We start from the raw sequence: 24,320 nt of genomic DNA, 5'->3' as shown, positions 1-24,320 counted from the left end.
CGCTACCGTGGCCTGGTTTCAGTCCCTTGTCAGGGAACTGAGATCCTGCAAGCCATGTGGTGTGGCCAAAAAAACCCAAAAAATAAAATTAAAGAACAGGTCTAAAAAAAATGTTAAAATTAACTCTCATAAGAATTCTTCCTATCTATCTATCTATCTATCTATCTATCTGTCTATCTATCTATAATGTTATCATGTCAACATGTAATCAATTTTTAAATATTGAAAGGTTTTACAGTCTCCTTTTCATATGCTGTGGTCTTTGAAATCCAGCATGTATTTAACATTTCTGGCACATCTCTGTCCAGACCAGCCGCATGTCAGCACTCAGCAGCCACCTGTGACTTGACGCTACTGTTAACAGACGGGGCAGCCTTGCATTTAGTGCCAGCTGCCTCTGGCCTGGGGCACAAGCTGGTGACCTGAGCTGTGTCCACGGGAGCCTGAGGCACGATGCCCAGGGCGAGGACGGCCCGGCAGAGGCCCCAGCTCGACTCGCCGTCCAGCCTGACCTCAGTTCCTTGTCCAGGGCAAGCTTTGGGCCCTCACCCCTGCCGGCTGTGCGTCAGCCCCAGCAGCTCTGCTCTTGGGTTGCTGACCTTTCTAAACTCGGGACTGGTTATCACTCTGCTCTTGGTGGGGGCAAGAAGCCAGGGAATTTCCAGATGGGCCTTTCGCCTTTGTCCCCTGCCTCTTTCCTCCTCACACCCCAGCTCATGGGCCCCTCGGGAGTCATGTGTCTCTTGTGTGTGTGAGAAATGCCACGTTGAAGCCTTGTTTGGTCTGCTTGGGGGCTCATGGCGTCTCTTCAGGTAGGTTCTGGCCCCAGACTTTAGCTGAGGAGCCATGTTAGCAGCAAATAACTTGTTTCCCCCCCTGAGCTCACAGGGACCCCAAGTTTGACCTTCTTGGAGCTGAAGGTCAGTGCAGGATGCTTGCCTGTGCTCCTGAGGTCAGAACGAGCCCTCAGCTGGAGCCCTCGGTCTTGTCACTTGCCTTGCCTGAATCTGACCTTCTGATCCACCTTAGCCAAGTGCACTGTTGGTGTCTTAGGTGACCAGAGCCTGAGAGATAAGCCTCCAGGGCCCGTGTCCTCCTCTTTGCAGGAAGAACCTCTCCATTCAGGGCTTTCGCTGGTGGTTCCAATGGCTGGGCATCAACTTCGTCCTCTTCGTGGGGCTGTTTTTCCTGACCACACCCTCCATCATCCTGTCCACCATGGACAAGTTCAACGTCACCAAACCCATCCACGCCCTGAACGTGAGTGACCGTTCTGCAAGGCCCCTCCTGGGGGGCTGGCGATAAGAGCGGGGAGTGGGAGGCGGAGGGATGAAGCCAAGGGCTGAGGCGGCAGGGTGGGGGTCAAACTGAACCAGGAGTTTAGTTTCAAACTGAACCACTTGACTCATGTCTGTGTTTTTCAGCCCTGGGCATATATGCCAGCATTTATTACAATGTGTTTATAGTAATGTTATGTGTATATATATGTGTGTGTGTGCATGCATGTATATGTATGTGTATGTGTGTTACTATAAAAGCATAGATAAAACTCTAATGGACTCAATCTAAACGTTCAACAATAGGGGAAATTTGAGTTGAATGAGGTGTATTCAGTCTGATAGACCGTTAAGCATTCATTAAAAAATTATATAGACTTTGTGGCAGACATGGGGAGCTTATGATAAAAGCAGGATATAACATTGTCTCTCAGCAGTGGTCATAGTGATGGCCAGTGAAGTGTGCTGCTGTGGGGTGTGGCTAGCAAAGAATGAAAAGTCTTTTGCTCTCTGGGATTGCAGGATCATGAATCAATTATTATTGTTGTTTTTTTTTACATTTTAGTTTCTGGTAGTCTTGTAAAGTTATTTACTCTAGATAGCTAATGAATGGTTTTTTAAAAAATTTTACATGAATTGATAACAACTAAACATTCCCTAGAATGGCATCTACTTGGTTTCCCATAATTGGCTTTGCTGAAATATCATCCTCAGCCTTGTTTTTTTCAGTTCCACTTAGCATTTGGTTAATCATACCCTGGGAGACACACAGTGGACAGAGGGCCTGAGGGCCTGGTCCTAACTCTGCCATTCCCTAACCGATGAATTCTGAGCCTTGCTTTTTCCTCTAAAGACTGGTTTTTCTTCTATAACATGCTGCCATGATATACTCATGGGGCTATTATGATAAATGGCTCAATAGATAATAAAAAAAAGGCATAAGTTTTGTTGAGATTTTCAGCATGTCATTGAAGAATTGATGCTTTTTGAACTGTGGTGTTGGAGAAGACTGTTGAGAGTTCCTTGGACAGCAAGGAGATCAGACCAGTCAATCCTAAAGGAAATCAGTCCTGAATATTCATTGGAAGGACTGATGCTGAAGCTGAAGGTCCAATACTTTGACCACCTGATGTGAAGAACTGACTCATTAGAAAAGACCCTGATGCTGGGAAAGATTGAAGGCAGGAGGAGAAGGGGATGACAGAGGATGAGATGGTTGGATGGCATCACCAACTCCATGGACATGAGTTTGAGCAAGCTCTGGGAGTTGGTGATGGACAGGGAAGCCTGGTGTGCTGCTGTCCATGGGGTCACAAAGAGTCGGAAATGACTTAGCGACTGAACGGACTGAATGTATGGTTGGGCTTTCCAGGTGGCTCAGTGGTAAAGTATCCGCCTACCAATGCAGGAGATGCAGGTTCGATCCCTCAGTTGGGAAGATCCCCTGGAGTAGGAAATGGCAACCCACTCCAGTATTCTTGCCTGGGAAATACCATGGACAGAGGAACCTGGTGGGCTACAGTCCATGTGGTCCCAAAAGAGTTGGACTTGACTTAATAACTAAACAACAATAGTGTATGGTCAAGGCCTGTTCTTTTGAGGAAGGATCTGCTGATTAGAAATCTCCTTTGTCTATTTTACATAAAACACACCCTTATTTCATTGTTTGTGATTCTAGTTTTGGTTTCTTACAGTAAAGCAAGAACTTAAAGATACTTGCAGAAAGTGATTCACAGTACAGAATCCTAGATTTCATTTTCCTTGCTCTTTTTCAGTTAATTTACTCTTAAGTTCAACAGGAGAAATTCACCTTTTCAGAAATTCACCTTTATCAAGTCTTTCCAAAGTGTCCAACCTAGTTTTCAAAGAAATCTTCTATTGTTACAAGGCTCATTTTGTCAGAGAAGGTAATAAGTTAATTGAACCATGAAACTGCAGTAACAACAGGCATAGACCAGATTGGGAACTAACATGGAACAGTTTTGGGGAGCTATGAGTGGACCAGTGGGAGCTGAGTGGGCAGGAGGCCGGGGGGGGGGGTGGGGGGCGGCCATCAGTGCTACATCTTCCTTTGGTGTCTGCTGTTGGCTTTTTATAGGGAACAGAAGAGGTTCTCTATCTGGCCAGGAAGATAAGTGGAGTTCAGTTGTATGTGAAGTTGCTTTTGCCCCTCTAAACGCTATACAGGGGCTTGCCTGGAGGTCCAGGGGTTAAGACTTGGCGCTTTCACTGTAGGGGCGTGGGTTCAATCCCTGGTCAGGGAACTAAGATGCCACATGCTATGTGGCATGGACAAAATTAAAAAAAAAAAAAAGAGGTGTACAAATGTCGGGTGCTGTTATCATCTGTTCAGCCAACGTTATGGAATATCTCCCCTGTACCAGGCACAGCATTGGTTCTCGGGGACAAGTATGACCAAAACCCCCGCGTTCACTGAGTCACCATGCCAACAGGTCATGACCCAGATCGCCCAGGCTCACAGCTCTCTCTGCTATGGACTGTTTTCTAGGATCCCATCATCAGCCAGTTCTTCCCAACCCTCCTCCTGTGGTCCTTCTCTGCCCTGCTCCCCACCATCGTCTACTACTCTACGCTGCTGGAATCTCACTGGACCAAGTGAGTTCTCCGAGACTCACCCCTGAGGGAGGGGGTGTCTGGCCCCTCAGCCTACCAGCGTGATGGGCACACAGCAGGGGCCTTCCTGGGAATACCTGGGGCGTCTGAGGGACTGCAAGGGCTCACGTCTGACTTCCTGCAGGTCAGGAGAGAACCGGATCATGATGACCAAGGTCTACATATTCTTGATCTTCATGGTGCTGATCCTGCCCTCCCTTGGCCTCACCAGGTACACATTACCACCTCCTGCTCTAAGTTCAGAACCAAGATCACATCCAGAGAACGCTGTCTCCCAGAAAGTGCAAATGGTTTGGAAGTGGATGCAAATTCCTTAACAACATTTAAACCTGTCACACCCTCTTGGAATGCAGTTGTGCTGGCCCACTGATACTTCCAGAGATAGGCTCTTTCTGCCTTAAAAACAAAAAAGCTTGAAAATGAAACGTATCATGGACCTTCCACTTAGGGAGTGAGTCTAATCATGGCTTTGGTTATTCTGTGGAAGGAAGCTTTTGTGAAATCAGGCCCTGATAAGTTATGGTGTAATAAGTAACCAGTGTGCATGCAATGTAGAAAGCCAATGTAGATCTTGAGATTAGGCCTTTTACAAAACAAACAACAATCAAAAAAAGCAGAAAGCAAAAAAAAGAAAAAAGAATATAGGTATGATCACATGGAGTATTGGAAATAAATTCTTACAGGATTTATTTTTCTTTCAGTTTGGACTTTTTCTTCCGGTGGCTCTTTGATAAAACGTCCTCAGAGGCCTCTATCAGATTGGAGTAAGTATCGGCTATGTTGAGTTCTGGCTCTAGGTCCCAGGTGAATGTCCCCCAGGGGCTGGGGCTCGGGCGACAGAGGGGGAGGGTAGTCTGTGCTTCAGCTTGCTTGTAGCCTCCCCATCACCCCTCCAGCTTCCTGGCTGGGCTGCACCCTGGGAACTGACCCACTTTGTGCTACATGTGCAGAAATGTGGTTAATCTTTTAGGTTAAAACTCAATTAGTGACAGTCTCCTTCATCCTTTGAAACGTACTTACTGAGAACAGAACTGCTTGGGGAGAGGGAACTGCTAGGTCTCAGGGGTGCCAGGGAAGGGAAAGGGGAATAGTAATTAACACTGCAACCAGAATAACTGTCTGGTCCCGAGTTATTTTTGCTATGAGAGTGGAGTTACATTTATTTCTAAATGTGTGTCCTTGTTAGTATTTTCAGCTTATACCACACCCTTTTAATAATAATTCCTGTTATTTAAGAAGATGCTCTGCTAAATGCTTTATTCTGTTTCTCATTGAATCTTCACAACAAGCTATGAGGCAGAAATGATGACTATTTCTATTTTACGGATGAGGAGACTGAGGCCCAGAGGTGTTGAAGAACTTGCCCAAAGCTACCCAGGCAGTTAAGAGACAGAGCTGGGATACAGCCCAGCCCCTCTTGTACTACACTGTAGGTCCTGACATAGACCCTAAGGTTCAAGATAAACTTTTCTAAGGGAGTGTTCACAGGGAGGCCTGGCCATGCCTATCTGAAAAGAGAGAGTGAATTTTCTTAAGTTCACGCTGGGTGAACTGAGGACTTGGGAGCTGGCAGCCACAGACAAACTCACACCCAACCAGCTCAGGTCTAGGTTGACAGTGATAGCCAGATGGCCAAATCCATGGTCAGTTCTCAGTCCCTCGTCTGCCCAGCTGCGGGCTCCTCTCCCTTCCTGGGTGCTCAGCTCGCACACCCGCTGGTTCCCCAGGTGCGTCTTCCTGCCCGACCAGGGCGCCTTCTTTGTGAACTATGTCATCGCCTCGGCCTTCATCGGCAACGGCATGGAGCTACTGCGGCTGCCCGGCCTCATTCTCTACACCTTCCGCATGGTCATGGCCAAGACCGCGGCCGACCGCAGGAACGTCAAGCAGGTACGGGGGGTAGATGTGGGTGCTGCCTTCTTCTAGAGCCTCCCCACCAACCATGTTTACCTAGCAGAGTGCCAGGCACCATGCTCAGGGCCTCTTAGTTTGGCCCAGGGCCCCACTGCGGGGAGTGGAGGTGTGAGGAACCTGTGTGAAGGTGGCCTGGCTACATCATCCTCCATCCACTCTGTCTCGGGCAGAGGAGAGAGTGGGGAGTTTTGCATTTTAACTGGCCTGATCACACACACACACACACACACACACACACACACATTCACACAACTAAGATCTATACATTCCTTTCCCATAGTCCTCCATTTGCATAAATTTTTAGGTTACCCCAGAAGTCAAAGGCATTTGGGACTGATGGCATTTGTTTTAAGACTCTAAATTGGGTGCGTGGGGTTCTCTTTTACTCTCCTTTGCTGTTGTGGGAACCATGAGAGGAGAGGCCCTGCATCCTGTCACTGAATCTTCAGAGCCCCTGTGAGATGGGCCCTACTGGAGCTCACCTTGCAGACGCAAGGACTGGGCCACATGGCGGCCGAATGCTTGGCTGAGGCACACGGCTCGAAGGGGCAGAGCTGACCTTGGGTCTGACACCAGAGTCTTGGAGGATCGTTCTACAGTCAGACATACCCCCTCTGTCTTTGGAGGCTCATAGGCCATTGGGTAGACACAGTTAGAACAAGAAAAACACTATGAAAACATGAGTCATCATGCCTTGAGAGCGCTGGGTGTGAGCTAAGTGAAGCTGGAGGAGGCTTGTGGAGGGGCAGAAAGGGCCTTCCTTGAGAGGTGGGGGTTGCTGTGAGTCTCCCATTTCCAAAGTCCTCCCCAGTGTGTTCTCCCTGACCACCTAAGAGAGCATGGAGGTGGGTTGGGGTGGACCAACCCCTGAGTTCCTCACCATCTCCCCCTCCCAGAACCAGGCCTTCGAGTTCGAGTTTGGAGCCATGTATGCGTGGATGCTGTGCGTCTTCACCGTCATCATGGCCTACAGCATCACCTGCCCCCTCATTGTGCCATTCGGTGAGCGGCCCTGGGGTGGGTCCCAGGGTAGGCGGGTGGCTGATTCCGCAGAGTTCCCCAGGATGTCATGGAGCGCCCCAGACAGAGGGCCTCTTGTAACCCTGAGAACCACAAGGAGCCACAGCCACACCAAATATAATTTCACTTCTCATGGACTGCCGCCACTGGCCTTCCAAACTGAGACCTCTCTGAGTCCTCCTCCACTCTGATGGCCTGGCTGAGTGCTTCCTTCTCGGCTGGTTCTCTGGCAGCGCTGGGGGAGGCCCTCGTATTTGTCACTGTGGCCGCCACTGTCGCCCTCCACGTGGATTACCACACTTCACTCTCTCACAATCCTTCAAAGCAGGTCTTGTTTCTGCACCCTTTCCACAGATGAAGCATTTAACACTGTGTTAGTGAGGCGTTGGAGGCAGGATTTGAACTTAGGACTTTGAAGGCCAAGGTCTCCTTGACTTAAAAGGCCAAGGTCTTGCAAATACACCCTCAGGAGCTGGCAACAAATGGAAGGCTCTGGAAGGAAACAGAACACCCAGGAGACTGTTGGCTGAGGTTTAGGGAGAGGAGGAAGTTTTCATTTTCTCTGTATAATCTCTTGTACTATTTTAAAGATCTACAGTAGTATTACTCTTTCAAAGCAACAACAAAAAAAATTTTTTTTTTAAGAACCTGACATAATAGAAAAAGCAGCACCTGCGTACCTTCTGTGCCATCCCTGGGTTTAGACCCTTGGGCATCTGTTGACACCGTCGTGCAGGGGGTCGGCTTGGGTGGGAAAAGGAGAGGAGAGTGGGAGCATTGAGGGGTAAGGGGAGGGGCTCAGCCTGGTGGGGGGGGTTGCTCAGTGTGGGAGGAAATTGAGGCCAGGCATCTGGGTGTAAAATCTCACCTTTCCCCAAAATGGCCCTAGAACTGCAGTGATCCTTGAGGATACACAGAAACCTCTATTCCCTGGGGTCAGAAAGAGGCTAGGGAAAGGGAAGAGGGGAGAGGAGAGAAGGGGAAGGCGGGGTCAGGGAGAGCCAGGAGATGCAGGTATGCATGGAGCCCAGCAGCAGCCTTGGCTCCAGCTCCGGCACCAAAAATGCCTCCAGGAGGAAGGGGGCAGAGCGGCCCCTGGGCCCAGCCGAGATCCGGCTCACAGCCTTGACTCTGCAGGCCTCATCTACATCCTGCTCAAGCACATGGTGGACCGGCACAACCTCTACTTCGCCTACCTGCCGGCCAAGCTGGAGAAGAGGATCCACTTCGCGGCCGTGAACCAGGCCCTGGCCGCTCCCATCCTGTGCCTCTTCTGGCTCTACTTCTTCTCCTTTCTGCGCCTGGGTAAGGGGCCCTGCCAACTAGGGCGGGGGTGGAGGGCCGGAGGCCACCCCCAGCCTCCCATCCCCACGCCAACACCAGCCAGTCAAATCTCTCACTGCCGTAAGAGCATCAGCTTGGTGTCCAATCAGAAGGTGGTACCCCAGGGTGATGGCTGATTGGGTGCAGCACTGACAACCCAGTTCCAAGCTCCTGAGGTCATCTGTAAGCTGGTGAAAGCCAGGTCCATTGCCCCAGACAGCCTTACAGGGAAGATGAAGGGACTGGACCAGAGGAGAGAGGGAAGTTTGCCCGCGTGATTCTTTTAGGGTGTGGATGGGTCCAGGTCCTCACACATCACAGTGTGGAGGAGGTAGGGGCAGGCAGGAAGGAAAACTGCTAATCTTGGGAAAAAGGAAAATGCAGAAGAGATGCCTGACTCGGCCCAGGGCACTGGAGACTGGAGGGAATCAACCCAGCAAGGAGGTTGGCCTCTAGCTATTGACTCAGTGCCCCAGTGTCCGAAATTGACTCGGGATAATGGCAGCAATTCAGCGCGTCACTCTGTGTGCCCCCTGGGGGTGAAGACAGCATCCCAGCTGCTGGAGATGGTGGGAAGGGGGCGGGGATGATGTCTTCTCTTTTATTTTTGGCCTGAGGGAGAAGCCACACAACAGTTCGTGCAGCAGGTATGACCTCCCTCCATCAAGGCTGGCATCCCTTTGTCCCCAGGTCTGAAGGCTCCCCTCACCCTGTTCACCTTCCTGGTGCTGCTGCTCACCATCCTGGTCTGCCTGGCATACACCTGCTTTGGATGCTTCAAGCACCTCAGCCCTCTCAACTACAAGGTAAAGGGCCCCTCCCTGATCGCTGCCCCGCCAGAGTCTGGCAGAAGGTGGTTGGGTTCATCCTCCAGCCCTCCTCCACCTCTTCCCATATCAACAGATCAGCAGCCCTCTCCAGATTTTATTTATCCACGGGGAAGGCGTGGGTAGTTGGCTATGATGTGTAGCTTCCCCTCCCTCCCCCTTCCCTGCTCCCTACGCTGCCTTCCCCTCCGCCACCCCATCCTCTCTTGGGCTGCTGCTGGTAGCTTTGTGCCAGCTGGTACTATTATTCTGGGTGTTAATAGTCTGTTTGTTTAGAGGGTGTTAGTTCAGAAAGATCAGTTTTGTTTATCATCGCAAGTTTTTGCTGTTATCTGCAGACAGAAGAATCGGCGAGTGACAAAGGCAATGAGGCGGGGGCCCACGTACCTTCACCGTTCATAGTAAGTGTCTTTCTTACCCGAGCGCTGAGCACCTGCACAGGCCCAGCCAGATGGGCCCTGCCAACACGCTTCGATCTTCTCTCTTAAGACAGAAGTCCCCTGATCATGTGGCAGGAGGGTTTCTGAATTAATGTCATTTGAGAAGGAATCCCAGGTCCCTCCGGATGTTTTCTCTCGCATGTGTGAAGCCACATCCATCACCGAGAAGATAATTAGTTTTACCATGATACACACCCATCCCCCTTGGTTTCAGTTCCCTGCTCACTTTCCTTCTCTGCATATTTAATGCTTGGTGAGTTTTTGTTGCTGCTGTTGTTTTTTCAACTGGAGGATCATTACTTTACAATGTTGTGTTAGTTTCTGCTGGACAACAGTGTGCATCAGCTATAAGTATATATATACCCCCACCCTCTGGAGCCGCCCTCCCACCCCTCATCTCTTTCCACCTCTGCGTGTTTAATGCTTGGGGAGTTTGGGCCTTTACCAAAGCCATTTTGCAAGGCCCTGTGGTTTGATGAAGGTTTATCAGAGCATTTCACCAGCACTTGCCTGTGGGAGCTGCTTCACGAGGCATTAAGAGGGTGTCACACTAACTCCTCTCTGAATTCAGTAGATGAGCATGGCACCTGCTTTGGAGGAGGGCACCGTGTTAGAAAGATACCAGGACTCCTATCCTTCCTGGTTCTCCCCATTTCTGGTCTCCAGGGTCCTGCTCCTATGGTGGGCTTGGGAAAGGAGAATGGAGCCCCAAGCTCCCAGAGCTGTGACCGCCGGCCTGACGGATCGGGCTGGGACTGACCGACAGGGCTAGGACAGTGCCGATCTGGGTCAGTAGCGCTGTTCTTTCCGGCAGCTCCCTCCACGTGTCAGGCACTCTTATCAGTGTCTGTCCTTGGACCAGCCCTGGTGGTTTCAGGAAAATTCATTGCCCAGAGGCACCACTCTGAGTGTGCCTGCCAGACACAGCAGGTGGCGGATGTAAACCCCTCATTCTCAGCCTGGTTTGGGGTCGGCAGCCGGAGTCTGGGATTGAGAGGAAGCACAGCCTACACGGATTCGCTCAGCTACTCAGAAATCCCACTGACAGCATTCTAAACCTGTCCTGTGTCGATAGACCTGATTCCTTCAAAAAGTTCCTCTAGAATTGAGGACGTTTTGTCTCCTCTGAGAAAGAGGTGTGCTTTCTTCTCTAGGACCGTGAGAACTATGTGGCTGTGCTTTCTGATTTGCTCTGGCTGCTGGGAGAATGTGCCAGTTGCTGCCCTTTAGGTCCTCATGTCCTAAGCTGATGTTGTTTCTTTTATGTGTTCTTCGTGAGAATTCTGTGTGTCTTCCTGCTGGAGGGAGTTGGGACAGTAGGGGGAGAATGGGGTCTGGAATCTTGTGCCCAGCCCTCCCAAGCACTAACACCCCCATTTGTTGGCAGCCCTACGTGCCCCGGATTCTGAACGGCTTGTCCTCGGAGAAAACAGCCCTGTCTCCGCAGCAGCAGACCTACGGCACCATCAACAACATCAGCAGGACTGTTGGGGGGCAGTGTCTGGCACAGAGCTCGGAGGACAGTGTGGCAGCCACCTACCAGGAGGACTGAGGGCTGGGGAACTGCCAGGCTGGTCCAGGCTCGGGGCCCTGGGGAGTCAGGAGGTGAAGAGACACAGGTGGAGAGGCGGCTGGCCCTCGAGCTCAACCAAATTCACGACTTCTTTCCACCTGTTTTAAGCACAGCCACTCTAAAGAGATGAAAGCAGAAAGGGGCTCTGGCCCTTGGCTGAGCAGGGAGGGTGGGACCGCCATCAGGTGGGGTTCTTTTGGGAGCAAGTGCAGCCCTGGACTCTCACTCGCTCGCCTGAGGCTCTATTTATTTCCAAGTCCCCTTTCTCCTGCACAAGCGCCCAGTTCTGTGGCTGGGATGATGTCCCCAGTGATTTTTAGCAGGACTGTGTGTTGGAACCATATCCCTCCAACCCATCAGTGTGGTGACAGAATCCAGCAAGAAGGGGCTGCACCGTTTGGAAGACTTTCTCCCTCTGAGCATTCAGACACTGCCCACCCCTCTCTGGGCCACACACATACCACCGATAACCAAAGAGGCTGCAGCAGCCACAGGCCTGAGATGGGTTCCTGATGGTGGTCCAGGTCCATCCCAGCTTCCCCTCGAGGGTACTGGGCCCTTCCCACCCCCGCCCCCACCCCGCCCCCACCCTGGGAGTGAGTTGCAGGAAGCAGGAGGGGTGTGGGCCAGCGCCAGGCTGCAGCAGGTTCCTCCACATCCCCACCAGGGTCGTTTTTTTTTTCTTTCATGTTGCCAGTGACATGGTGGCTGGGTCGGGGTCACCTGCAGTGGCAGGGACAATGAGGACCACTAATAAAGTGCCCACTCAGCCAGGCTGCAGAGATTCAGCCTTCCCCGCCTGTTCATGTCCAGTGAATGGGGCTCCATCTCCAGCCCTTGATTCCATCTGTCTGTTCCCTCCAGAGGGAACAGAGCTCGGGGCCTCTTTGAAGCCAAGAGAGAACTATAGCCACAGAAGGAGGAGCGCAGCCCTCTTGCCTTTTTTCTCCCAACTGGACCCCATGGCTGCAATGCTTCTTTGGGCACTTGTTGGAGAAGCTGCCTCCTGACTGCCTCCAGGGGGCGCCAGAGGCACAAGCCTGCATGATGGGTGCGTCTGGGCAGACCTGGGAGGCTGCCTCCAGTCGGCTGAAGCGAGGCAGTGAGGGTCCTCAGTAGTCACTTGGCCTCGCTGCCTCTCCTCCAAGCTGCCCCTGGCAGGGACCCGGATGGGCAGAGTGGCCTCTTGGTGCCCCCAACAGTCCAACTTCCCAGCAAGAGTGGAACAGGACACCGCCCCAACACAGGTGGCAGGCCTGCCAGCTTGGTGGGAAGGGGCACCCTACGTGGGATCAGGGCTCAGCATGTCACTTGTCCCAAACACTCTTAGAAGAAAAATCATTTATTATCAAAGCCGTGTTGCTTAGCAAGTGTGTGGGGAGTTCGGGTGGAAGGGTGAGCCCGGGGTCCGAGCACAGGCAGGGGATGGCAGCAAACACATTCCTGGGAAAAGAGGCATCTCTCCCCACAGAGGACCAGAGATGGGGGTGGTCTCCCTGCCAGCCCCACTGCTACTGGGAGCTGGGCTGCAAGACCAGGGGCTTCTCTGCAAAAGGGCGGGTGTCAGGAGGGAGCCTGCCATGCTAGGGCAGGGGCTGCCGGGAGGTGACAGCTAGTCCCCGCCGGGGTCACTGCCGCTCCTGCAGCCCCACGAACTTGCGGATGTCCTGGGCGAGCAGCTCTGGCTCCTCAAAGGCGGCAAAGTGGCCCCCACGGGGCATGTAGGAATAAGAGATGAGTTTCGGGTACTTGGACTTCACCCACTTTTCTGGAAAGTGTATCAGCTCACAGGGGAAGGCAGCAAAGCCCGTGGGCACATACACCTTCAACCTGGAAGAGACGGAGATCTCACTGAGGAGCGGGCAGGGCCAGCACTCCTGCACAGCAGGGGTTCAGGGAGCTGGGGTGGGGGGGTCAGATTCGCTCAGCCACATGGATCTATAAAAGGACAGACCTAGGTTTTAAGCACCCACCTCAGCTCCAACCCCATAAGGGCCCTCTTTTCTGGAAGGGCTGCCCCAGCTGGAAAGTGTGGTCGAGGTGGGAACAGTCTCCAACTCCCCCCTTTGCTCCCTTTTCTTTTTTTTTTTTCTTTCATTTATTTTTATTAGTTGGAGGCTAATTACTTTACAATATTGTAGTGGTTTTTGCCATACATTGACATGAATCAGGCATGGATTTACATGTGTTCCCCATCCCGATCCCCCCTCCTGCCTCCCTCCCCATCCCATCCCTCTGGGTCTTCCCAGTGCACCAGCTCTGGTTTGCTCCCTTTTATCTTTGCTGCTGCCTGAGGGTCTCCCTATGAGATCTGGAAAGGGGTCCAGGGAAGTTCCAGAACCATTGTGCCACCTAAGGCTAGCCTTGGCCCTCGGGGAGCCCCTGGGGATGTTTGGGGACTAGGCCTGGCAGCAAAGGGAGCTGCTGTCTCCCTTCATTAGCTTCTGTGAGCTAATTCTAAAGAGAGGCCCAACACCCCTGACCTCCTTTAAATTGTGTTCCTATTCTACACTCCTGGTGTGCACCCAAGGCTTGGCTGTACTTTTCCGTATCAAATGTCCTCCTTTGAGTCGAAGTAGGCCATCCCCCTGCTCTCTGTCTCAGAGGTACCCTCCCCAGAAGCCCCACTCCAGGCCCAGCTGGACTTACGTCTCATGCTTATTGACCTGTCCCAGGTTCTCCTTGTAGAAGCGCTGGGAGGAGGTGATGGTGCCCGTTGTCCAGTAGAGCATGATGCCCGTCAGCAGGTCGTCCAGGGAGAACTTCCTGGGAAAGCAGACCAGAAGGCCACTCTCAGTGCCTGGTGCACCTGAGAGCTGCCACTTTCAAGCTGTGTGCCGGGTACTGTCCCCACCTGGCACCCCTCCTCGGGCCTCACTGCCCACTCAGCAATCTTATTTCTCCCCGTGCCACAGGCAGGCCTGGCCCAGGGTCACCAGTTACCATGACAACAGGTAATGTAGCATGATGACCATGTACAAGGCAGGCAGTCATCCTGGGTGGTGTCAGCCTACCCCGTCCCTGACCTGCCTGCAAAGGTTCGGGCCAGATGGGAGGAAGCAGGTGTGGTCAACAAGCTAGGGGCTTGGCTGGTCACCGCTGGGTGGTCTGTGGGGAGGGTGCTGCAGCCTCTGCTCAGCCCACCCCTGCCCGGTCCTGAGCAGAACCTGGTCTCTGGGCAGCCTTTGGGACCCTGGCACCAGGAGAAGCGGGCAGGGTCAGCAGCTGCTGGGGCATTTGTATTCACCAGCCCCCAGCTTGCCTCTTGCCAAACCTGTGTCATCCCAGGAAGGAGCCGTGGGCCCTGCAGAGACCCTCCCCCACATGCTCAGCACAGGACACCCCTTTTCTTCTCCAGCCTGGGAACTGCTGAGCAGGTGAAGCCCACCCAGACTGTAGGGCCCCACACTCCGGGAGGAAATAATCATTTGGTACCTCACGTTGGAGCACGTGGCCTGTGGACTCTGGAAAGAGCAATACACCCTCCCGGCCCGCCCGCCCCTTGGGCCCTCACCCTCTCCTGTTGGTGCTCAGCCTGCATCCAGAGCCCAGAACCCTCCACAGCCTCCCCCTCTGCCCATGGCAGCAGCTGCCACCCATGGGCCGTGTCTCCTGGGCCTCCATTTCCTCACTGTTCTCCCCAACTCAGCTTCCACTCACCAGACTCTGTCCTTGTCTCCTGGAATAACCGCCCACCACCCCCCAGCCCCTCTAGCTTCCCTGACATGCCCTCACCCCTTCGGTGCCCTCATCCTGGGGGCCCTCTGCCACCTTGAGCCCCCCAACAGCCCACAGACCCAAGGGGACGCCAGCACTCCTGACAATCATGCTCGCCAACCTCAGCTGCCACGTCCTCAGGCGGTCCCGACAGCCGTGTGCCCACCCACAGCCTCCCGCCCACCCACCTTCCTCTGTGAGGAAGTCTAAGTTCATGGAGCAGCCGTCCAGTCCCGGCCCGTTCCCTGGTTGATTCCAGATTCGGGGCTCAGGGGGAGCTGTTGCCCCCTTGTCCTGAGTCCTAAATCCCTCCATCTGCCTCTTCAGGCCCAAAAGCCAGTCACCTCCCACATTGTCCCCAGGCCTTCCCTCCCTCCCTGCCCCTGCCTCCTCCCTCCCTCCCCTGCTCTCTCTCCCACGCCTCCTCACCCTGCACACCGAACTATCCTTGCCGCCCAGGCCTCGTGGGGAGGGTCTTCTCCCTAGGTCTGTCCTCCCAGACGCTCTCTTCTGGAGCCAGTAAGGCTCCTCCCAGCACCCCTGGACGCTGCTCTGCTGTGCTCTGTCTTGAGGAGATCCTCCCCGTGATTCCAACTACTAACTCACTGAGAACAGTGGAAAGAACTGCTCCAATTCGACCCCTCACATAAAGCTCCGTATCTGTGAGCCCAGCTACCAAGTGGACACCCCTGCCCAGGCATCCTGCCAGCATCTCCCACTCGGCCTGTCCGTGACAGAAACCAGCTCAGCCTCTTGGCATCCCTTCCAAGCCCACTGCCTTTGGTCCTGCATATCCACCCCATCCTCGATGCCTGGAGTAAAGAACATTTGCTGCTCCGTCTGCAAGGCTCCTCAGCTCCAGGCAATGAGCTGAGTTGATTCAGCAGAAGCCAATTTGCCAAAAACGGTCAAAGGTCAGTTGGCTAAATGTACTTGTTTACTTCAGCTATTTAGATGCAGTTGGTCAATCATATTTTTATCCTCAGAACTGCAATCTAAGGAATGTTCAATTCACCTCTGCCCTTCTCCCAACTAGTGCAGCCTGAGACAGGAACAGAGAAAGGAGAATCTGAGGGGCACAGGAGGGGGACAGAAGAAGGTATTAATGTTAAATATGAAAATACAGTAAGAAAAGAGCCTTCTCAGAGATAAAGAATATCTTCATAAGACACCTTCGTATTCAGGGATTATATTTCTCTTAGCCCTCAGTCCCTCATCTCTGAAATCCTAGATCTCCAGCCACAGCAGCATGGAGCAGGGATAGAGATAAAATAAACATTTTTAAAACGCAGTTTTGATAACAAAATTAAAACCTGTCAATGAAAGCGGAACAGTTACAAGAAGCACTTACACTTGGGAACTGGCTTTTAGCGAGTTGGCCAAGTGCTTCCACCTCCCCTGCAGCTCCAACCACAGCTTGAAAACTACCATAGCAACCATTTCTACCCTCCTGAGCTAGCGATCTTTCTAGAACACAGATCTGATCACATCTGTCCGCTGCTCAAAGCTTTGGTGCTCTAGGCATGCAAGTGGGCAGAAGCTGCAGGGGGCAGCCTGTGGGCCATCTGGTTGGCCTCACACCTGGTTCCAGGTATTTGTGTGCAAGGAACAGGGCCAGAGCCCTTGGCAAGGTGCTCTTAGTGGCATTCCATCAACCCTTGGGTGCTGCCCAGCGTGGGACTGGGGACAAAGATCCCATGAGAGGCTCTTCGAGGATCCATCTGTAGGTCTGGCCCCATTGTATTTGCTCCAGCCTGGGGACAAATTACCCCTTCCAAGTACACCATGCATTTTAATCAAGCCACCCTCTGCTTCTGCTTTTCTCTTTGCCTATATTCCCTTCTTCCATCCTTTCCATGGCAAACTCCTATTCATCCTTTAAGGCCCAGATCAAACAGATTCTCCCAGTCATTTCCTCTCCCTGTCTCTTAAACAAAGCGAATCCCCCTTTCTCTGTGCCCCCACAGTCCTTTGCATGGATCTTTAGAGCTCATTTCATCAGACAACTATTTGTGGAGCATCTACTCTATGCCCACCTTTACCACCTGGTGGCTGAAATGGTAAAGAACCTGCCTGCGATGCAGGAGACCTGGGTTTGATCCCTGGGTCAGCAAGATCCTTTGGAGAAGGAAATGGCAACCCACTCCAGTATTCTTGCCTGGAAATTTCCATGGGCAGAGGAACCTGGCAGGCTACAGTCCATGGAGTCTCAAAGAGTTGGACATGACTGGGTGACTTTCACTTCACTTCACCTCACTTAGTACATGCTCAGTGTTATTTTAGGTGCTGGGCATGGCTTAGACCAAGTCCCTACTTCCGGGGCCAGATCCATACACTCCTTCTCACATATTAGACACTGGTGCTCTGAGTATCTCTGAAGGAATAAAGAAAGGGCTGGGCCCTGGAGCAGGTGGGTCAGGGTCAACCTTGATGAAGCTCTAATCAGGCCAGGGACCTGGGAATCATGCGCTGTAGAGGCTGCAGACATTAACTTTCCAGGAGACAGGACAGCCTCCCCACACTTTCTGTAGCCAGCCTGTAGGGCCAGCTTCCAAAAACGATGCAGTCATACGGCCATGATGTCAGGCTCTTCCGGGAGTCGGGAGGGAGGGTCCGTGGGCTGCTCTCATGTCTTAGTGACAAAGAGGCTCTTGCCGCCCTCTGGGCTCCTTGATCCCAGAAGGAGGCTGTTTAGCAAACGGCAACGTCTTGAGCCCTGCATCCTATTTTTTATATCTCCACTGCGTGGCTAGACCTCTCTGGGCCTCAGCTTCCTCATCCAAAAACTGGGGCTAGGTTGGTCACAGGCTAAGGATCTGTGGGACATCCTATAAAAGATGGAACTTGCCGACCATTGCACTCAGAGCAACCAGAGATGAAGATGGCGAGGAGGGAGGTGGGTGAGGAAGGTGAGCCGACAGCAGGCAGGGGAGGATAGGGTCTTACCTCTCTAGGCCTCCATCCTCCAAGTCTCGGAATTCCGAATTGGTCCAGGTAGAAAACTTCTCTAGAATATAGGCGGCCAGTCCCACGGGAGAGTCATTCAGAGCACAGCCTGGTGTGGGAAGAAGCAAGGGCGTGACTCAGGCCTGGGACCAGGGAGCTGGCCAGCAAAAGAGGTGGTGCCGGCCCCACAGAACAGCTGTGTGGACAGGAAGCCCGTGTCGGAGCACAGCTCTGCCCTGACTCTTGGGGTGCTCCTGCACCTCACTTCCTTGACCCTGGGTCTTGGAATCCTTACCTGACAAAAAGGGATAACACCTTGCCCACTACTTCATTGACATCCGTATGCTATATGGGCAGCTTCCTTCAAACTAAAGAGGCTACGACTCCAGGTTTTGTAGGATCCAAATGAGAAATATATATGAATGCTGTTTTTAAAAAGTGGGTTTTTTTTTTTGTTTCTATTCTGTGATTAGTGAAAAATTAGAAACAACCTAAAAGTCCAAAATAGGGAATCAGTTATAAATAAATATTGGTCCACTCATAGGCCCAACAATAAAGCAAGCATTAAATGTGGGATGGATGGGGGCTTCCCTGGATGGTGAAGAATCTGCCTGCCAGTGCGGGAGACACGGGTTCCATCCTTGGTCCAGGAAGATCCCACATGCCAAGGAGCAGCTAAGCCTGTGCGCCACAACTACTGAGCCTGTGCTCTAGAGCCTGGAAGCTGCAGCTTCTGAGCCCACGAGTCACAGCTACGGAAGCCCACATGTCCTAGAGCCTGTGCTCCGTAATAAGAGGAGCCACCGGAACAAGCCTGCACACCGCAACTAGAGAGGAGCCCCCGCTTGCCGCAGCTAGAGAAAAGCCCTCACAGCAACGAGGACCCAGCACAGCCAAAAATAAATAAAATTGTTTTTAAAAAAGAAATCCTTTTTAAAAATGGCATGGATGGATCTCACAAGCAAAATATTCAGCTAAAGAAGCCAGACTCAAAAGAGCACCTATTGGAGGATTCTAATGCATATCAAGTATAAAAACCAGCAAAAGCAATCTATCTGTCAGGCCAGGAGGGTGGCTGCCCTGGGCATGCGGGGCAGTACCCAGAAGAGGGTGCAGGGGGCTTCTGGGCTGGTGGGTCACGCTCTGTTTCTTAAATGAATGCCGGTTGTATGGACTGCCATGGAAACTCTAAAAGACCATGGGCAAAACAATTCCTGGGTGTCCTTTGAGTGGGGTTCAAGGAGTTTCTAGTGGACCCTTCTGATGTCATATGACTGTAAAGGGGGCCTTTCTTCCCTTGTCTTACAGATATTTTACAGGTCTACAAATTGTTGAAAACTAATAGCAATGCAAGTGATTCTGGTTCATAGAGAAGCAAGTGAATTTTGTCCAGAGGGTAGATCCTACAGATTCTCTTCCCAAGGTTAAAGCATTTTTAAAGTTTTTTTAATCTATATGAGATGTTGGATGTTAACTTATTGTGGCAATCATTTTACAGCAGATGTAAGTCAAATCATTATGTTGTAAACCTTAAATGTATATAGTGTTGTATGTCAATTATATCTCAATAAACCTGGGTCCAGTGGGGATTTACTTGATTATTGCCCTGTAGATTTTTATAAGTTTTGTATCTATTAGCAAATTTATTTTAGTGTTCTTAAATGCCTTTGAACTGTTCTATTTTACATTTTACTAGTTGCTTTAGTTAATGTGTTAAATAAAATTTTGACATGTGTTCATTTTTTATTTTTATGATTTTATCTTTAAAAATGCTTTTTTTTTTTTAGAATTTGGAAATTACTTTATTGACAAAGATACATAGTATGCCCCTCCAAAAAAGTACAGCTATATGATTGATGCCTTAAAAAAAATATTATCCCTTAACAGGGCCCTGATGGCAGAAGCTCCATCCGTGCTGTCTTCCCTCACTGAATCGGGGAGCTCCCCCAGGCCCTGGGGCACCCCTCTCTTTCCACAGTCCCAGAACTGATAAACACTAGGCTTTGTCTTACCCCCTCCTCTGTCCATCTCTATGCTTCTCCCTGTGGGATTCATGGGTGGAGGGACCAGGGGTCAAAGTCACTAGGAACACTGACTCTGCTCAGTGGAGATGTTCAGGAATTTGATGGCCAGGCAGCGTAAGGGTGGAAAGAGCTCTGAGTCCCTCACAAGAGCTTTTCACCCCATGAGCAGTGTTCGCAGGGTAGGCGAGGCTTCCCCTGCTGGTTGGGAGCCTTGCTGAATGGACTGGATGTAACCTCACCCCCCACCGCTGAGCCAGGTGCCTTCCGTCTGAGCACTCACCCACGGTGTCCGGCTTGGTGCTCTGGATGTGCATGTAGCCGCTCTCCCTCAGTAAGCTGAAGAAGATTTTCTTAAAGGGGTATATCAGCTCCATGTCTCTCTCGGTATAACCGAAAAGCCCCCCGAAACGCCGTCCCAGAGGAAGGGTCATGGTGTAGAAATTTCTTAAAATCAAAGCCATGTTCAAGTGCAGGCCCTTGATGTGGCTGGGGGCAGAGAAGAGCCAGGTAAGCCTGGGTGCCATCAAGGGTGGGGAAGTCGGGGGGGCGGGGAGATGGAGGAGGAAGAGGGCCAGCCCCCATCAGCATCTGCCCCCTCGGGTGACTACATGAGGTGAAGGAGCAGGCTGGGGAGAAAATACAGGTTCTACAAAATTCTGGTCAGCTCTCTCCCAGGACTTGGTCCATCAGAAAGGTCTACTCCCTGACCTTGCCCCTCCTCTAGCTGGCCCTCCCTGCCTGGGCAATTGGCCCAGAGTCACCAGTCCAAAAGGGGGGAAGGATCCATGTCGAACTGCCCCAGGCAGAGCTGAGTGATAGGGACCCTCCCTTATCTCCCCTGGGCCCACAAACCTCCTGCCCGCGTGGCCCCTGTGCCAAGCCTCAGACACTATGCCCAACCTTCCTCCCTACGCAGACATTCACCTCGCACGGGCTGTGCACACACACCCGCACAGATACACACAGCGTCTGACAGCCGCCCTCACCTGGGCACCAGCTGGGCCATGTTGGTGCAGATCAGGGCCCCCCAGTCCCCGCCTTGAATATAGAATTTCTGGAAGCCCAACCGCAGCATCAGCTTATAAAAGATCCTGGCAGTGGCCACTGAGTTGAAGCCTGGTGGTTAAGGGGAGAGAAGAATCATAGGAGGTCACGCCTTTGGTCCTGCCAGGGATCCTTGCGATTTCTCATCCTGCCCCTGCCCCGCCCTAGGCTGAGGGGAGACCAGCTTGGAGTGGGTGAGAAGGAATCCTGGGGCCCGAGGGTGGGGTTCCCAGTGCCCAGAGGCAGTGCAGCTGGTGCAGGAGACAGTGAGGCCAGCCCTGCTGAGGGTCCGTGGGTCCACACTGTGCGCAGCGCTTAGTCAGCCTTGCTGGCCCAGAATAACAGAGAATAACAGAGTCCAGATGTGGACCCGCCCCGAGTGGGTAGTTCCCAAGGACACGGGAATCCAGGCCCTGAGCCCACTCTGGACAGTCATGACTCTGCCCGGTCCTCGCCCCACCATGCCCCTCAAATCCTGAGAAGACACACTGGCCCTTTGACAATCAAATCGTCCCCATTGCTTCTCTTTCTTCAGGTCTCAGACCCTCCCCGCCCCCTAGCTCCCTCAGGCTCTGAAGGAAGCCGGCTCCCCACCCTGGGGCAGGTGCCCGGCCCACAGCAGCCCCGCACCCTTCTTGGAGGATGCCTCAGAGAAGCCGTAGCCAGGAATGGATGGACAGATGACTTCAAAAACATGCTCATCACTCAGGCCGTGGTTCTTGGGGTCAGTCAGGAGCGGGATGATCTTATAAAACTCGTAGAAGGAGCCAGGCCAGCCGTGTACCATCAGCAAGGGCTTTGGGGTTTGGCCGGAGGGGAGGTTGGTGGGCTTCACGTGGATGAAGTGGATGTCCAGCCCTGGGGGGACAGAACACAGTCAGGGCTGGGGGAGAAGGCCCTGTGGTGGGAGAGGCCGAAGTCACAGCTCTCGAGGTAGCCAGTCAGGCTTTGCACCCATCTGAGCGGACCATGGTGCTGCCGCCCCGGGTGCCCCATGGTACTGACCACAGTCACCACCAGCAGCGCTGGCTAAGCGCTTACACCGAGCTCCAGATCCCCCCGGGGGCTTACGCCGCCTTCACAGCCACCTGCAAGCAATGGACTGCTGTGCCCCTGAAGGTGAGAACGTGAGCCATCTGTGAGGCTGGGCCAGGATGCTCTCAAACTGCTGTATTCCCAGAGCCCAGAACCGGTCCTAGCTCATGGCAACGCTCAACATATTCACTGTTTAATAATTTACAAACTGGGGGTGGGGGGTGGGGAAGCCATATATATCCAGCAGTAGAGAATGAAACAAATTATGGTTTAACTATAAGGGACTTCCCAGGTGACGCTAGTGATAAAGAATCTGCCTGCCAACGCAGGAGATGCAAGAGACATGGGTCAGGAAGATCCCCTGGAGGAGAAAATGGCACCCCACTCCAGTATTCTTGCCTGGAAAAATCCCATGGACAGAGGAGCCTGTGGGCCACAGTCCACGGGGTTGCAGAGAGCCAGACATGACTGAGCTATGATCACACAGTACACTGAAATACACTAGAGTCACCGTAATACAATAGAGTCATCTAAAACGACAGCGTCCATGTGCATTGAATATGGAAATCAGTCCTGTATATGCTGCTAAGTGGTAAAAGCAAACTATGAGGCCAGATCCATTGTATGACCCAATTTCTGTAAATAGTTACACGTAGGCATATATTTATATGGTGTGTATAGGAATTTTAAAGTCTGAAAAGATAAACTACGTCTACGGCCATGCCACCCTGAATGCGCCTGATCTCGTCTGATCTCGGAAGCTAAGCAGGGTCGGGCCTGGTTAGTACTTGGATAAGCTACAAAAATGTGAAAAGTAGTCCTTTCTGAGCAATAGAATTTCAAGCAAATTATTGTCTTTTTTGTGGTTGTATGAACTGTAAAATTTTACTATGATGGACATATGCATAACTATTTTTTAAAGTGGAGACAATTTTTTTAAGGTAGAGTGCTGGGCATTGAAACAGCACGCTGGCCAAGGATGGGTGAATGGATTCCAGGGCCCCCCGGAGTCCCTTTGAGAACAGTCTGTCAACCCAAGCAAGTAGGTGTTCATAGCAAACACGGCCAGGGAGGCTGTCACACCTCCACCATGAGGGCTGGCATTGACAGCAAGGTCTGTGGTTTATTCACTATACAAATAATACGTGTTTTCTGTAGAAAACAGAAAACAAAAGATAAATCAAAAGCCGGGGGGGTGGTGGGGAGGGAATCACATGTAATCTCATGATCTGAAGAAAACATTGTGTTACCCGTCCAACTTTTTAAAATAATTTTTTTATTTGGGGACAATTTTAGAAGTGCAGAAAAATAGTGGAGCTCGTACTGGAAGTTCCCATATACCCATACTTAGTCTCCTCCACTATTAACATCTCGTGTTAGGATGCACATTTATTATAATGCATGAACCAGCACTGATACATTAATAACTAAAAGTTCATACTTTATGTATTCAGATTTCCTTAGTTAAAAAAAAAAGTTTTAAGTTTTTAAATGCTATGGTGGAAAAAAAATAATAAATAAATAAATAAAAACATAAATGTTATGGTGGTAAGAACAGTTAACATGAGACCTATTGTCTTCACAAAGTTTTTTTTTGCCTTTTTTTCCCACAAAGTTTTAAGTGTGTTGTGCAGTGTACAGTATTGCTATCTATAGGTACAATTCAGTGGATCCTTATAGGTCATTCAGTGGATCCTGAGAACTTGTGTGTGTGTTGTGTGTGTGTGTGTTTCCAGTCACTGAGTTGTGTCCAACTCTTTTGAGACCCCATGGACTGTAGCCCGCCAGGTTCCTCTGTCCATGGGTTGCCATTTCCTTCTCCATCCTTAGAACTTACTCGTCTTGGATAACTGAAACTTTACACCCGGTAATTAGTGATTCTATAGTTCCCCACCTCCCAGCCCTTGGCAGCCACCATCCTACTCTCTGCTTCTATGAGCGCGACAATTTTAGATACTTCATATCAGTGGAATCGTGCAACCTTTGCCCCTTCTGTGATTGGCTTATTTCACTTATCGTAACGTCCTCGAGGTTCGTCCAAGTCATCACATCTTATAAGATTTCTTTCCTTTTAAAGACTGAATAATAGTGGTACATACACACGTACAATGGAATATTACTCAGATTTCCTTAGTTTTTACCCAGTGTCCTTTTCTATTCCAGGATCCTATCCAGGACACCACGTTCCACTTAGCTGTCATGTCTCCTCAGGCTCCTCTTTGGCTGTGACAGTTTCATACGTTTTTAAAAACAGAGAACATAACTTTCCTTTAACAAAAATAGAACCCTACATACATTCTATTTTGGAACCTGATTTTTTTTTTTTCCACTTAACAATATGTCCTGGGTGTCCTTCTATGCTGCTAAATTTACTCCTAAAGTTGATTTTAGTAGTTAATGTTAACTCCTTTGGAACACACAGCATGGTGTGAGATTATTTTTGATTCAAATTTTATCCCATTATCATGAGTTTAAAATTAGAAAAAACACACATATACATCCATTCTGTATAGCAGCGTATACGCAGGCAATCCCTGGAAGTACGT

The 24,320-nt window shown here is 51.2% G+C and overlaps 2 protein-coding genes across 6 annotated transcripts in view; one reads left to right on the top strand and one right to left on the bottom strand.

Annotated features, from left to right (window-relative positions):
* Positions 1-11,792, top strand: part of TMEM63A (transmembrane protein 63A) — a 36,086-nt gene extending 24,294 nt beyond the window's left edge. For both annotated transcript variants that reach the window (XM_043923044.1, XM_043923045.1), the window contains exons 15-24: positions 1,107-1,260; positions 3,787-3,893; positions 4,036-4,122; positions 4,613-4,675; positions 5,639-5,801; positions 6,722-6,827; positions 7,983-8,150; positions 8,859-8,974; positions 9,334-9,396; positions 10,823-11,792. In XM_043923044.1, the coding sequence (XP_043778979.1) occupies positions 1,107-1,260; positions 3,787-3,893; positions 4,036-4,122; positions 4,613-4,675; positions 5,639-5,801; positions 6,722-6,827; positions 7,983-8,150; positions 8,859-8,974; positions 9,334-9,396; positions 10,823-10,987 (1,192 nt within the window). In that variant the 3' untranslated portion in view covers positions 10,988-11,792. The remainder of the gene's footprint in view (positions 1-1,106; positions 1,261-3,786; positions 3,894-4,035; positions 4,123-4,612; positions 4,676-5,638; positions 5,802-6,721; positions 6,828-7,982; positions 8,151-8,858; positions 8,975-9,333; positions 9,397-10,822) is intronic.
* Positions 11,793-12,334: 542 nt separating this feature from the next.
* Positions 12,335-24,320, bottom strand: part of EPHX1 (epoxide hydrolase 1) — a 37,220-nt gene continuing 25,234 nt past the window's right edge. For all 4 annotated transcript variants that reach the window (XM_043923046.1, XM_043923047.1, XM_043923048.1 and 1 more), the window contains 6 exons: positions 21,370-21,597; positions 20,682-20,811; positions 19,976-20,181; positions 17,672-17,780; positions 13,658-13,774; positions 12,335-12,838 (listed from right to left, as the gene is read on the bottom strand). In XM_043923046.1, coding sequence (XP_043778981.1) covers positions 12,637-12,838; positions 13,658-13,774; positions 17,672-17,780; positions 19,976-20,181; positions 20,682-20,811; positions 21,370-21,597 — 992 coding nt within the window. In that variant the 3' untranslated portion in view covers positions 12,335-12,636. The remainder of the gene's footprint in view (positions 12,839-13,657; positions 13,775-17,671; positions 17,781-19,975; positions 20,182-20,681; positions 20,812-21,369; positions 21,598-24,320) is intronic.

This window comes from Cervus elaphus, chromosome 14 (assembly GCF_910594005.1).
Source record: "Cervus elaphus chromosome 14, mCerEla1.1, whole genome shotgun sequence".
NCBI classification, from domain to species: Eukaryota; Metazoa; Chordata; class Mammalia; order Artiodactyla; family Cervidae; genus Cervus; species Cervus elaphus.
The sequence above is the reverse complement of the archived record's forward strand: the minus strand, read 5'-3'. Positions and strand labels throughout refer to the sequence as shown.